Here is a 15,829-nt window from a genome sequence, read left to right on the forward strand (position 1 = left end):
GAAGCTTCCAAGTGAAGTTTTTGTGCTCCGCTCTTTAACGTATGCTTTTAACTTGGAACTGTATGGGTATTAATGTGTTTAATTTATATAAGGCTTATATATTTGCAGAGCACCATAGTAAATGTATTTTTGTACGGTAATGGAGGCATGCCTTCCTCTGATTCCTTTTCCACTTATTACATTGTATTTATTTCCTGTATTTATATAAAATTGTGCAATTTTTAAATATGTTTTGAAATAAACTTTTGTGTGTGGCTTCACGTTAATTGACATTTTGAGATTCCACTGGTTTATTTCTACTAGAAGAGAAAGCAGGAATTTCCTACTTGGTACCTACAGTTAATGTGATTATTATCATTTCCCAAACAGTGCCTTGTTTAACCGAAGAAAAAAACCATATTAGATCCATTGGAAATATTAACTACTAGAAACACAAAACACTGAAACACTAAATGTTTGTTTGTTTGTTTGTTTTATTTAAAACAGTTGCAACAACATCTCATTCATATCCCTTCTTGTGGCAAGGAAATCCTCTTCAAAACATGAGCAGTGTTTCAAGCAAACAATTTGGAACAGTGCAAAACTCATTGGATTGCAAATGCTTTCAGGATACAGTAGTTAATCTCAAGTGGTGGGGAAGAATTCATACAGTGTCCTGAGTGAATTTGTGGAGCAGGAAAGGAGAGGTGTGAATAAGGGAGGAAATTAAAAGACACATCCAGTTCTACTATAATCTTGCACCATCATTCAGTGCTTCAGAAGGCAGAAAAACTAGCGAAACTGTCACAATGATGGAAAACTGAAGGCTGGAAATTCGTTTCGAAATGATGTGGCTGGCATATACATTTACCTGCCACACAATGGGCTGATTCATATATTTTAAAACACCCCATAGCTATCCCTTCCATAGCTACCAGCGCTGTTTCCCACCAATGAGTGGCAGATGTACAGTAAATGCCTTTTTCAAGGATTACAGTTGTGTTTTCCCACTAAAGCAGTGGTTCCCAAGCTGTGGGTCGGGACCCCTTTGGGGATCAAATGACCTTTTCATGGGGGTCACCTAAGACCATTGGAAAACACCTATTTAATTACAGTTATGAAGTAGCAATGAAAGTAATTTCATGGGTTTGGGTCACCACAACATGAGAACTGTATTAATGAGTCGCTGTATTAGGAAGGTTGGGAACCACTGCACTAGAGGGTGGCAACTGCAGTGGCAGCCATGTTGAATCAGATACAAATTCAACCAAAGGCCTTCTTGTGTGGAGTACAGATGTAAAGAACATTTTAAAAGGTTCACAAAATGATTAAAAAACATGTTTTTCAAGTATTGAGAAACCATGATATGAAGAATCTTGGAATGATGACCATTTTTCCCATTCGGGACTTATTCTGCATAAAATTTGCATGTGGTTTGTGTAGAAAGATGTTTTCTGTGCATAAAATCTACGTGTGAAATTTTTTTTACAGAAAACTCCCAAAGTGCAAATAGGCTTTGAAAACTACTTGGTTTTTGAAATTTTCCTTACAGCAGTGAGAAAATTGCTGAAATTACTCATTGCTCGCTTCAAGGGGGGGAAAGGGGATGAATTCCATCCCCATTGTGGAGGCATTTAGAGAGTAAGCCAGGGTTAACTTTAGCTATTCATTCCAGAAGCGGTAATTTAACTGTGGAAAAGTTACCCTGAGGTGGGTTATTGGACATTTTCTTAGGAGAGCCCCAATGCAATAGATAAGAAATTAGAGTTTCCATTCACAGGGCTTCCAGAACAGATGTAAGTTGTGTGCATATCTGTGCACTTTTTACATCACTTCAGCAGATCTGTCTGTCATGTAACAGTTACTGCTGGTCTGAAATGTATCAGTGATTATCATATATTGTTGGGAAGAGACTCCATTTCTGGCAGTCTGCATCCAATTAATGAAAAAGAATAGACCCATTAAATCAATGGAAATTTGGTAAGTCAACATTTATGTAAGTTCCACTGATTCAATAAGTCTGTGCCAGTTGGATTAATAGCTGGGTTTAAAAGGCCATGGAAAATACTATTTCAGAAAACTTGGGGCTTCCATCTCCTCAGTAACTCATTTGGTGAAATAAGTTATGGTTTTTGTTTTTACATTATAAAAATAAATAACCTTGTAAATTAAGGCAATTAATGCCTTTTAACCCATTATCCAACATAATGGAAAACAGAATTGAAATGAAACTTATCTCCACTGTAAACCAATCCCTGCATATAAACCACTGGAGTGTTTTTCTACCCAAGTTCCATTAAAAATGTTCTTGTGCTTCTCTCTTCACCTCAATGGTACATCTGCAGAAAATCATGGCAGATAGCAACCTCTTTGGGGAACGGCTGATGTCCCTAAGAGTTTTGCCATTGGTTATAGCAAACATCAATATTCTCCTTGTTCCGATATAATGTCCACCCATGCACTCTAAACTATGAATTGGATTTCAGTTATATTTATGTACGGGAAGAGAATTTTCAGTCAATGTTCAGTGAGCATAACAGACCTCAGGCCAGAATAGTTAGGCATCCATGAGCCAAATATTTCTTTGTGCAAATAGACTAAAATAGGAATAATATGAGCTACATAGGTGGAAGATTGGATTTCCTAAAAGATGCATGCTTCAAGTCCACATGTATTCTTCTCCCTGCCACTACAAAAATGTCATGATGATCAACATCCTAATGACTGGCACTGGGGGCAAGGGATAAGCAGCCTCAGCTAACAACCATAGGGAAAGAAAATAGATATAAATATACCAAATGAGTAATCCTCCACACAGGACCTCACTTGGGAAATAAAAGTAGTAAAATTCACATGAAGACCAGGACTCTCATCATTTCATATGTACTGTATATAAGGGTGGTGCCCTCAGCTCTCTTGTCCCACAGTCATGGATGTGCTGGTTGCATTGAAGCTACACATCTATAATGCTAATGAAGTGGACATAGCCAAGACTTTAAGGGCATGAGATAAGAATGGATGGGGGGTGTCTCATAATCAACAGCCAAACATCCAACACTGATTATTTAGTTTTCATTTTAGTAATTGTACCAGAATGGGGGTTTGAACAACCCATTGAAGCCACAATGGGGTTTTGCGTGCACCAATCCTGTTCTAAAATGGTACAGCTCTTCCAAAACATCCCACTAAAACGTTGTTAAAATAAATGGGGAAATTACAGAATCATGCCTATATTTTTATGTATATTCCTTTCCATTCCATTCCAAAAGGACCCATACAGAAGACATTTTGGACAGATTGCGCCTGCACCTGAGTCTGATATTTCAGATTGCATCATAAAACACAAGCTTATTAACGACACATGATATGCAGATATGAAAAAGGATCATGTGATGGAAGAATTAGAACTTTGGGGGAAATGCAGCTTTAAAAAAAATTCTGATAATGATTTAATGTTGTCCCATTCATTGTTCTACACTGTTTTTCTTCATTACATGATTATGTGATCCTCCCAAACCACTCTTAGGCAAAGTATGTGTGATATACAGACATAGGAGGTGTGTGGTACATTGAAGGATTTCAGAAACTGCAGCAGTAAGCAAACACCTGTCACAGAATAGCTGCATAACATTTTAAAGACCAGTCAGCCTTTAGGACTAGTTATTAAACTTTGTAACATGCATAGCCAAAGCCATCATAGTCACACACATGAACAACTGGCTGTTTTATTTCTTTAACATATTATTTATTATTATCCTATTTATAAAAGAAAACAAATACAAATACAGTATCAATAACTGCTTAATAAAGTCTTCTTGTCTTCATGGACCCATATCCATTCTTCCTTTTGTTCTTGAAGTTTCGAAGAGCTCACTTTCCTTGCGAATTAAAAGACCCTTGTTCTCTGATCTGTATTAAGAATTTACATACTAGGCTATCAGATATATAACACATTACAACTGCTCACCAATAGCTACCAAATTTCCTGTCTATCTTTTTAATGTATAATACATTCATAACTCCAAAATTCTCGGCTCCTCTCCTGTCTTAATCTAAATTGAGCGGGAGATTCATTATTTCTTCTACTGACCTATATTTATCAAAAATATAAAAAGACAAAATAAAAAGAAAGCTAACTTTGCAAATATATTCTCAAATCGTAAGAGAAATCAAGCCTCAATAAGGTTTAAATTCAAATCTCATTCCTTTTCCCATCTGGCTTTTTTCCATTCGTCTTCCCTCTTTGTCATGCTGTAATTTTGAACATTACAAGATAATCTGTCTAGTTCCCTGTATTCTATTTTATATCTCTTAACCTCGCCAGATCTTTTAGTCTTCTAATTACTGACTTATCACATCCCATATTGGTTTTGTTTGACCTCGGGTGTTTCATTTATTTTAAAATAAAATTTAATTTCTGTTCTTATTTTTCTATAAATTTTTCATCTCTTAATAGATCTTCTTGTAATCTCTGCGTAAAATTTGCTTTATTTCCATCTTTCAGCATCATCTCAATTAAGCAATGGTCTGATAAAGACCTAGAATCTAATTCCATTAGGTTTGTTTTAATAGCTAGATCTTTAGACACCAAAAATAAATCTATCCTGGACCAGGATTTATGAACCTCTGAAAAGAAGGTAAATCCTGGTTTACTGTCATATTTATAAGTCCAGAGGTCTTCTAAATTGTGTTAATGCATCAAATCTATACAGCTTCTAGGGGGTTGCCCTTCTATCTCTTTTTGGTTTAATCATTCCGTTGAAATCTCCTGTGATAATTAAATTCCTCCCAATCATATAACATTAATTCCTCATTTAGATTTTGAAAGAAGATATCTTTTTTCCCCCAGTGGTCCATAAACATTTACCAAAGCCAAAACTAAATCACCTGTGGTTATCTCTACAATCAAATACAGTCCGTCCTCGCCTTACGTGGGGGATCCATTCCGGATCCTGCCGCGTAAGGCGAATTCCGCCTATGCTCGAGCCCCATTGGAAACAATGGGGCTTGTGCACGGCGGTGTGGCAGTGCACGGGGCGCAAGCCCATTCAATTGAATGGGACGCACCGCCCCTTCTGTCCCGCGTGCGCCCCGCAGCTTGAGCGTGTAAGCTCAAGGCCGCGTATGGCGTGCCCGCGTATGGCGCGGGCGCGCTGTATCTGCCTTCTGGGTCTTTCTTGATATCTTTTACTAAAAATTTTCTATTTACAAAAATCGCTAGACCTCTTTTCCTTTTGCTTAAAGATACTTCATAACAATTGCCTAGCTTTGGATTTCTGATATATTTTTGATCCCGTTTTTATTTTTGTTTCTTGTAAGCAGATGATATGTCGTTTTTCTAGTAAATGAAAAATTTGTTTCCTTTTTTCTCTAAATTTATTCCCCCCACATTACATGAGGCTATTTTAATCATCGTTATGTATTTATAAATTTCAGAACTATAGTGCTTGTCTCTAAATCTTGATTACTGTACTAGTACAGTCTATTTGCTAATTTATTGAATTAATTTCTCAACATATATACTTTATATATGATGCCAATCCACTTTAAATCAAGTAAAACAGATTATTGAGACTCTGCACCTTATTAACCCCCAGCCTTATCTAAATAAATTGTCTCCAGTAGACATGTATTTCCTCCTCCGTCTCCAGTCTCACTTCTTGCCGATCCACTCGCGAGATTTTTCCCTGATCTGAATAATGATTGTCTCTCCCTTTTTTGGATGGGGTAAACTCCCTCACTCCTCCCAGATTTGCTTTCCTTAGTCTCTCCTTCACCTCTATTTTCATGCTGAGTAAAACTTCCTGTAGAAGTCCTTGGCCTTCTCAATTGTGTTGATCCTGAATCTCTTTTGATTAAACATGAAGACTATCCCTTCTATGTTGCCCCATCTATAACTGATGTTAATTTTTTTTTTGCAACAAGGTGGTTAAGATTTTGTATTATTGTCGTTGTTTCAAGATGTGCATTGGAAGATCTCTAAAGATGTATACTTCCACCTCGCCAATAATGAGACTCTCGTTATAGTTTTTCTGGATACATTTCTCTTTGATCCTTATTCCATTAAAGCAAATTGCGATATCACATCGTAGTCCTTTTTCTTTGGCTATTTTTGAGTTTATTCTAAAAAGTTTGTCTATTTTTGTGTCCATTAAATCTTGTGGGATTTCCAAATATTGTGCCAGGACTGGTATTATTCTTTCCTCTAAGTTTTCCTCTCCTATTTCTGGAAGTCCTCTAATCTTAATTGCTTTGTCTCTGTGTCTTTTCTCTTGGATCAAAAGAATTTGTTCCTCCCGTCTCGGGGTTCTTTCCAACTCATCCACCTTGCTGTCTAAATCCAAAGTTTTCCTTGTTATTGCTTGTACCTCTTTTTTAACTTCAAAAATGCTTTTGTTCAAATTGTCTATCTTTCTTGAAAAATTTATCTCTTCCTGCATATCCAACCTGATCTCTTCTCTCAAGTTTTTTTGTTCTTCCCTTATGTCCACCTTAAAATTTTTCTTAAATTCCTGAAGCTCTTCTGGAATGATTGTATTTATGTCTGTTTGTTTATTCACCCAATCTGACGACCTCCTTCTCTGGCCTTGTTGGCTTTGCTGGGTCCAGGTGATATTTACCTTCCTGTTTCTAGAATTCCTCATTTCCATTTATTCCTTGAAATCAAAATAATATGGGCAAATTATAATGCTTACAAGACTCAATTGCAGAAGTAATAATGAAGCCTTTTGTGACTACTAGGTACGTAGGAGCCGCTCCTCAGTCTAATTAGGTTTCAGCTGATTTCTTTTATACCTGTAAACAATCTTTTCAGCAATGTGAAAAAAGAGAAAAGGATAGAGTTTAACAAAAATCCCTCTTTCCCCAACTCCACAGATTTTCCCTATTTTCCAAGATCACAGTTCAGTTTCAACAAAATAAAACTTTAAACCAATTAAGTCAAAGAAGCTGCACTTTAAACTTGTTCTCAACCCGTCCCTCAGTCAGCAGAGATAGATTGTATCCTTTTGTATGTTTAAACGCTCACCGCTTGTTATTCTTAAACCACCCACATTTTGGAGACCAAGTTCGTTTGGCGCTTTTTCAAGCTCTTCTAAAATCCAAAGCTCCTCGTAAATAAGTAAATATCCTGGTCTGGGTCATCAACAGGGACAGCTTGAACAATTAAAAAGTTGCTGCCGAGACTGATGTATGTACAGACTTCAAATCGCCGCGTCGGCTGGTCTTCGGCTCTTGCCAAGTTCTCTCTCTCTCCCCCTCTTCTTGCCGAAGTAGAAGGAGCTGGGAAGGAGCTCTCGAGCCCCCTGTGGGCCCTCAACCCAAGCCTTGCCCAGCTCGGATACCATCCGCGTCTCCAACTAGTGGTAGGTTGGGACAGTAAACGGGTTCTGCGGTGGTCGAATGGAGGACAGAGCAAAGCTTCTCGCCTCCTAGCGCTGACACTGGAAGTCCCCAACTGGCTATTTTAGATAAAAGTATGTTATCATAGAATACAGAGTTCCCATTATTTTCACCTACCATATATACTCAAGTATAAGTAGACCTCGTGTATAAGTCGAGGTCAGGTTTTGGGGCCAAAATTATGGATTCTGCCATGATCCATGGATAGGTCGAGGGTAAAACTTGGAGGCTCCTTCAGTGTGTGTAGGTGTGCATATGGCAAGAGCGACTCTTATTAAGGCTTTTCTTCATCGTTTCAACTTTCATTTCAGCCAGACGCATGGCAAGAGGGGGACTCTTAAACAAAGGGCAATATCAATCAGTCACCCAGGACTCTTTCTGCTTGGCTTTTTCTTGTTAAACTTCCATCCGCACTGCATGGGGAAATCTGAAAGAGCAGCTATCACATTTCCATAGTGACCCATAAAATACAGTAGGTCGACCTGGGATTTTGGGGTCAATTTTTTGGCATACATTTTAGACTTATAAACGAGTATATAGAGTAAACACAGAAAGTTAGGAAAGCAGATCTCAGCTGCTTCAAACTAGCCCTTGAGGTCATAAGATGGAAGAAAAGGACACTTGGTTGCATTTCTCAATGACCTCCCAGACAGCTTATTTAAATAAAGTGAAATAGAAGCACTATAAGGCAAGCCCAAAGTCTGCAAAATCTAATGCTGGAAAAATCAGAATTAGATGAGTATTTCAGGCAGTTACCCAATTCAGATAAAAAACACAAGATCAGTCGTGGCACTGCATTCATAATGGCTGGGAGGCTACATAGAAACTAATGACACAAAACATTAGGAATCTTCGAATACAGTGGTACCCCGGGATACGAATTCACCGCGTTACGAAATTTCCGGGGTACGAAAAAGTTAGATTTAAAAAAACTGTTCCGGGTTACGAAGGATTTTTCGGGTTACGAAAATCTTTTCGGCGCGAAATTCAAAGCGCGGCTAGCGGCTAGCGGCTTTCCAGCGGCTTTTCGGGTTGCGAAATGTATCGGGTTACGAACGGCGCCGCGGAACGAATTAAATTCGTAACCCGAGGTAGCACTGTACTTACATGGAATATCAAAGGATTGAATAACAAAACTAAGAGGAAAGAGGTCTTTCACCTTCTTGGAAAAGAAAAATATGAGATTATCTGTCTTCAGGAGACGCATATTAAACAAAAAGATGAAAGAATTTTGAGGAACCCCAAACTTGGAACTGAATATGTGACGGCAAATAAACAGAAGAAAAAAGGTGTAGTTGTATATGTCTCAAATAAAATACAATCTAGAAAGGTATTTGAAGATAAAGAGGGTCACTACATAGGAATTGATATTCAGATAACAGACCAAAACCTATTACTGGTTGCCATTTATGCTCCAAATAATGCTAAAGCAAATTTTTACCAGAAGCTTCGGATTATTTTACAGGAGTTTAATAATAATGATTTAATAGTATGCGGAGATTGGAACGGAGTAATTGAACCTACCGTTGATCGTTTATCATCTAAAGCAATCAAAGTGAATCAAGGAAAACTCCCCAACTCTTTCTTCAAACTTAAGCAAGACCTGGGTTTGAATGACGTTTGGAGACACAAATATGGGGACAGAAGAGATTATACATTTTTTTCAGAACGCCACAAAACTTTCTCCAGAATAGATATGTTCTTTGTTTCCAAGGCTCTAGCTCCAAGAATTGTAAAGATGGAAACATTAGCTAAAACATATTCAGACCACAACCCAATCTTGTTAACAATGAGGAAGGAACCTACTGAGTACAGATGGCAACTGCAGGATTACTTACTTTCGTGTCCAAAAATAATAGAACAAGCCAAACAAGTGATTCAAAATTATTTTGAAGACAATCAAAACAAAGGAACAGATATTCAAGTTGTTTGGGCAGCCAGCAAAGCAGTGATCCGAGGATTCTTTATCAAAAAACATCATGAAATATTACAAAATAAAAAAAAAGGCTAAATCAGATTATGGACCAGATAATTAAGAAAGAAGAGGAACTAAGATCAGATCCCAGGTCTGAAAAACTACTCAGAGAAATAAAGATATTACAATCCCAATACAACATGCAGAATGCAGAAGATTTGGCCAAAATGATGAAAAGCATGAAGGTTAAACAATTTCAACAAGCAAACAAACCTGGCAGGTGGCTGGCCCAAAAACCGTGTAAGAGTAAAGAAAAGAAAATAATCTCTAAGATAAAGGATGGCCCTCAGATTTATACAGACACAAAAGGAATTAAGCTAGCCACTACTAAATTTTTTAGTAAGATGTTCACAGCAAAACAAGGGGGAGAAGGTCATAGAGAAAATTATCTACTGAAGGACCAAATTCCAAAACTTGATGATGCCCAAATTGAACTTTTAAACAGGCAGATAACCTTGGAAGAACTGAATCAGGCCATCCAAAGAGCAAAAACGGACAAAGCTCCAGGTCCGGATGGTTTTACTGCAAGATTCTATAAGACATTTCAGAATGAAATCAACAAACCACTCTTGGAAGTGATGAATGCAATAGATGGAAAACATCTACCTCCAACCTGGGAAGAAGCCAATGTGGTATTACTACTTAAAGAAGGACGAGATCAACAATTGCTTCAGAATTACCGCCCGATCTCATTGCTCAACGTGGATTATAAACTTTTTGCCAACATAATGGCTGATAGACTTAAAAAGGTCTTGCAGTATATCATCCGGGAAGATCAGTGCGGCTTTATTCCAAAGAGACATTTGAACGAGAACCTACGAATCATTTTGGATGTCATTGAGCATTTTGATTGTAACAATGAAAGAAAATTGGCACTGATCTTCCTCGATCTGGAGAAGGCATTTGACAGCCTTGAATGGTCCACGATAATTAAAACATTAGAGTCTATCAAAGCGGGTAACAGATTCACAAATTGGGTAAGAGCAATTTACTCTAAACAATCGGCTAGGGTTATAATTAACCAACAAAGAACAAATTCTATCCCTCTCTACCGTGGTACCAGACAAGGCTGTCCGTTGTCACCATTGTTATTCATTTTGGTTCTAGAAATGTTATTAACTTGAGATATGATAATGACATAAAAGGGGTAAAATTTAAAGGAGATTTCTTGAAGATAAGAGCATACGCAGATGACATCGTAATTACCCTACAGGACCCAATAGCCAGTATACAAAAGCTGCTGAAACAATTAAAAGAATTTGAAAAGTTTTCAGGCCTAAAAATAAATATAGAGAAATCAGCCATGATAACAAAGAATATGAACAAAGAAGAACAGGAAAACTTGATGAAGACCTCAGGTTTTACTATAAAAGATAAGGTTAGATACTTGGGGATCACTCTGACAAATAAAAACTCAAATCTATTTAAGAACAACTACCAAACAAAATGGTTAGAAATCAGGAAAGATTTAAAAAAGTGGCAAGAACTGAAACTTTCTTTACTGGGCAGAATTGCCGCAGTTAAAATGTCAACTTTACCAAAGATGTTATTTCTGTTTCAGGGCATACCAATAATTAAATATGAAAAGATTTTCAAAGAATGGCAGAAACAACTGGCAGATTTTGTTTGGGCAGGGAAAAAACCGAGAATCAAACTCAAAATACTTCATGATGCCAAGGAAAGGGGTGGTTTCGCTTTTCCTAAATTGAGCTTATATTACGAAGCTAGTGTACTAATGTGGTTAAAAGCCTGGCTGAATTTACAGGATGAAAAATTATTAAAATTAGAAAGTACGGATATGAGGTTCGGATGGCATGGATATTTGTTTTACAACAAATTAAATGTAAATAGAAATTTTAACAATCATTACATCCGAGCTTCAATTATCCGCATCTGGAATAAATATAAAAATAGAATCTCTCCCAAAGTTCCAATGTGGCTTTCACCACACGAGGCCCTTTATAATGTGGACCCTAAAAGAGAAAATATTTGGATAAAATATAGAGACTTAATAGATGAAAAGGGTAATATTAAGACATATGAGAAGTTGAAGGAAAAAAACTGGAACATAGGATGGTTCCTATACAGACAATTATATCAGCGTTACCATATAGATAAAAAGGAACATGGGTTCTCGAGTTCTAATACGGAAATGGAGGAGATCATATGTAAATCTGAACAGAAAACACTATCTAAAATATATAATAAGCTACTAGAATGGCACACTGAGGATGAGGTAGTAAAAGAAGCCATGATTAAATGGGCACAGAACTGTGGTAAAACAATTCAATTGGACCAATGGGAGAGAGCATGGAACAAAAGATTAAGATACTCACAATCACAATATGTTAAAGAAAATTACTACAAGATCTTATATAGGTGGCACTTATCCCCAGAAAAAATAGCCAAAATCTACAAAACGGGTAAAAGGAACTGCTGGAAATGCCACAGAGAGATAGGAACTTACTTCCACTTATGGTGGAAGTGTGACAAAGCCAAATTGTTCTGGAAACAAATGCAAGAAGAAGTTTATAACATTTTGGGGATTAAGTTAGAGTTGAAACCTGAAATTTGGTTATTGTGTATGTTGAATGATGATGTAGAAGCAAAATATGGAAAAATCTTTTTTTACATGTTGACAGCCGCCAGATTAATTTACGCTAGATTTTGGAAAAGTGATAAAGAAATATATATAGATGACTGGCGTGTAAAAATATATGAAATGATGGAAACTGATCTGTTATCATCCAAACTGAAAAATGAGGATAATACTAAATGGAAGAAAGAATGGGAAAAAACCATGATATATATGGAGACGAAATGGGGAAAAATAGCAAACATGTATTCTAATAGAGATATATTGATTTAATGTGTAAATATTTTGGTATTGTTAAATTGACACTGACGTAACAATGTGACTTTATAAGATCTCAATACAATACGAATTAACAAGACAGTAAGAAATTGTTTAGAGCTTGTAAAATGGACGGATCAAATTTAAGGAGGGATCTGGATAACAAGTACAAGTATTAAGAATACTGTTGTAAGGAGAAACTCCGTTTGTTTTACTTTCATTTAAGAATTAGGTTGATACAAAGGAGGGAGAATATTAAGATTTCTGATGATAGAAGTAGATCTCTCTCTAAATCTATAGATTAGTATGCAATAATAAGTGTATTATAGCGTGGGAGGAAACTATAATATAAAAAATTCTAAATGGAATATAAGAGTCACATGAAGCACAAAAAGTAGAAACAGGTATTAGAGGGGGAAAAAAAATTCCAGTTACTAATGGGAAAGGAAGTGTGTTAAAGAAACAATAAAGAGTTAAATTTAAACATGAAATGAAAAGAAGGGTTGTGGGGCTTTATTATAATTTCTTTAAGGAAAAGTGTTTATGATGTATGATATAGTATGTATTGTATTGTGGAAATACTTTAATAAAAAATAATAAAAAAAATAATGGCTGGGAGGGCAGGATCTAAGACAGACCCAGACAGGGCTATCAGATAGAAAAGCATGGTACCATGCCTGTAGGAGTGTTGTAAGTGAAGCAAGGCAGGAATGGGTAGGGAAAGAAACAAGCCTTAGGATATAGGCTCTAGATTCAACTACTGACAGGGCCTTGAGATGCCATGTGTTTAAAATTATACTGTAATGCAAAACTTTCCACAGAGAACAGGGTGTTAGTATCTCCTGAACATCTTGCTTAAAGGAGCTTGTTGTTACACCTACACTTTATATAGGAATGCCAGTTAATTTCCACAGTTGCAGTTGAACTGGCTTTGTTCAGTTCCTTAAGGCATCATTATTTACCAAAGGGGGAGGAAAGAAGAAAGAAACTCCTTAAGCCCAGGAATTTGCCGCCTTATGTCCCTATACTGGGAGAAAGGCGGGATATAAGAAAATAATAGTAATAATAGTAATAATAATAATAATTCACATAATGAACTAAAACCAAAATTAAAATCCTTTGCAAGACTTCAGTCCAAAAAGATCAGACTTCGACTGAGTGGGGTGGGAAGAACAGTGAGGACACGCTTTTAGAAAGAGTAATCTGACTAACTTATGTGACTGGCTACTTTGCAAAGTGCTGATAAACCACTATGATTGTGTGGGTTTTTTTTCATTTTAAAATTAGGTCAAATCCATCAGCAGTTTTAAAGTAATCAGTATTTAGCAGAAAGCAAAACAATGTGTATTACACATTGAGAGAAATTAATATCTCCAACACTTGTCCTGAGAAGGTGGTATTTAGTATACATTCTCTTTGAAAAGCCAGAGCTCCCATTTGAAAAATCACTGCTAGGAGGTATGTGATACAGATTCTTGAGTAGTATAAAAGCAGTAGTAAAATCACCACAACCACCCAAAAAAAACCAGGTGCAATTTTCATAAATGGCCCACATGATAGCCATTTTGGTAAGGTCATCTTGCTTCCTTCTAGTAAGGGATCCTACCTGATCCACAACATTTGCAGGTTCTCATCACATAAATTCTTCCCCATGACACTGAATTTCTGCCAGCTTAGCAGCTCCTATATAGCTGGTGGGACAGGGGAAGAAGGCACAAGAAAAACTAGGCACAAGGTGAGTACTTGCAAACATTATGAAGTAGAAGATGTGTGTGTTGTATGAAAATCCTTATCTACCAAGGAGGGGAAAAAATCTAACTGCAGCTTGCTTATCCACAGCCTTATGTGAACTTAGATGCTCACATAGAGTTCTTGCACAGGAGCATTTATTTCCCAAAAGGGGTGGGGGGGCAGATATGCACACATACAAATGTGCATTCTGATCCAAGTAAATAAATGAAATGAGCATTTCTTTTAAGGGGGCTCTCAAACCATCAGGAATCAATGGGTCATTACAGACATTCAAGGCATGTTTCCAAATCAACCAAAGCACCAATTAAGAAGAAAGAAAGAACTTCCAAATTTTCTGTTGACAACTTGAGTTTCAATAGTTAACCTTAACTTCAAACACTGAAATTTGCAAAATATTCAGAGCTGCTGTTACATACCAGAATATGAAGATGAATATTCATCCCCCCCACCAAACATGGAAATACAAATCTCACAGCTAAGCAATTTTCAGGTCTGCAAACAGATCCTTCACCAAACATTTAATGACTTCCATTCAGAACACAGGCAAACTCCCAGTCAAAGGCAGTAGCTGGCTACCACTGTTGACTTTGCAATGATCTTTGATAGTCAAAATTGAGCTGTGAGGTAAGAAGTGTGTTTTTTGGAGATTAGGAGTAGCATTGTGTTTTCCAGTTGCTTGCTGAAAACTCCTCTTGTGATTAGAACAGTCTTATGGTCTCCACAAATGTGTACAAATTTTAACATCCTACAACACACTGTGACCTAAACAGAAATGTATCCACTAAGAAGGCATCAAATGACTGATCCTGATTTAAGCTATAAATAGTATTCAAATATTTTCTTTTTTGTTTTGTTTTTGGCAGTCCAAAGGCTTTGCTTGTTTCAAACAATATTTTTGGCAGAATAAAAAGGCTTATGGCTTTTTAAGGCCAAGAGATATAAATGAGGCCTAACTTGATATCCTGCGGTAAAAGTAAATATATCCCAGCTCTCTAGGTGGTTGTTCAGAGGCACAGACTTTAAGGTCATTGTAGATCACCCACCTGAAAAAAGAAAGAAAGAAAGAAAGAGACAGTAAGCCTTATGAAAATTTCATTAAAGCTCAATTCTAGGGTTGCTCAGGTAGGCTGTTGCCATCATACAGACATAATTGTTTTTGATGGCCCAAATCACACAGGTCAAATAAAGCAGCATCCGGCTGCTTTGGGAGCATGAAGTTTAAACAACACACACTCCCAAAGGGGCTAGGAGCCACTCCAGGGACCTATGTCTGACAAGACTATTAGCAGTTCTCACTTGCAATGATCTGCACCTGAGCCTCAAAATATTACTTTCTTGGCTTCAACTCCCCAAATTTTCAAGCCAGCATGACCAGTGGCTATGCTGGCTGAGGTGTTCTCTGTAGTCTTAAAAAAAACATTTCCAAGCTCTGACCTGCACAAAATCAGCCTTTTAACACCTGAAGAGACCCACCTGATTCACATCTCAGCTCAATGCAAACAGAGACACCAGTTGTGAAAGCAAGCTGGAAATGCCTGTTTTCAGGAACAGCACAGGAACTGGCTGCCAATCCTGGTGCTAAAACCTACCAGAATTTCCCATCTGATAAAGCCAGCCTGGTGTAGTGGTTTCAGTCTTGGACTCTGGAGACCAGGGTTTGATTCCCTGGTTGGCTGTGAAACCCACTGGGTGACCTTGGGCAAGTCACATGCTCTCAGCCTCAGAGGATGACAATGGCAAACCACTTCTGAACAAATCTTTTAAAGACAACCCCATGATAAGGGCTACCATAAGTCAGAAACAACTTGAAGGTACCCAACAACAGAAAATTCTTAATTTGCTGAAGTTTATTGCCTTTTTTCAAAGTT

At 37.2% G+C, this 15,829-nt stretch overlaps 1 protein-coding gene across 1 annotated transcript in view; it reads right to left on the minus strand.

Annotated features, from left to right (window-relative positions):
- Positions 1 to 12,828: 12,828 nt before the first annotated feature.
- Positions 12,829 to 15,829, minus strand: part of LOC149317985 (ubiquitin carboxyl-terminal hydrolase 13-like) — a 98,570-nt gene continuing 95,569 nt past the window's right edge. Inside the window, 1 exon segment of the mRNA XM_089513262.1 lies at positions 12,829 to 15,004. Within this exon segment, the coding sequence (XP_089369388.1) occupies positions 14,911 to 15,004 (94 nt within the window). The 3' untranslated portion in view covers positions 12,829 to 14,910.

The sequence above is a fragment of the Sceloporus occidentalis genome, unplaced genomic scaffold (genome assembly GCF_023333645.1).
Source record: "Sceloporus occidentalis isolate IW3139 unplaced genomic scaffold, rSceOcc1.0.p SCAF_2, whole genome shotgun sequence".
Classification (NCBI taxonomy): Eukaryota; Metazoa; Chordata; class Lepidosauria; order Squamata; family Phrynosomatidae; genus Sceloporus; species Sceloporus occidentalis.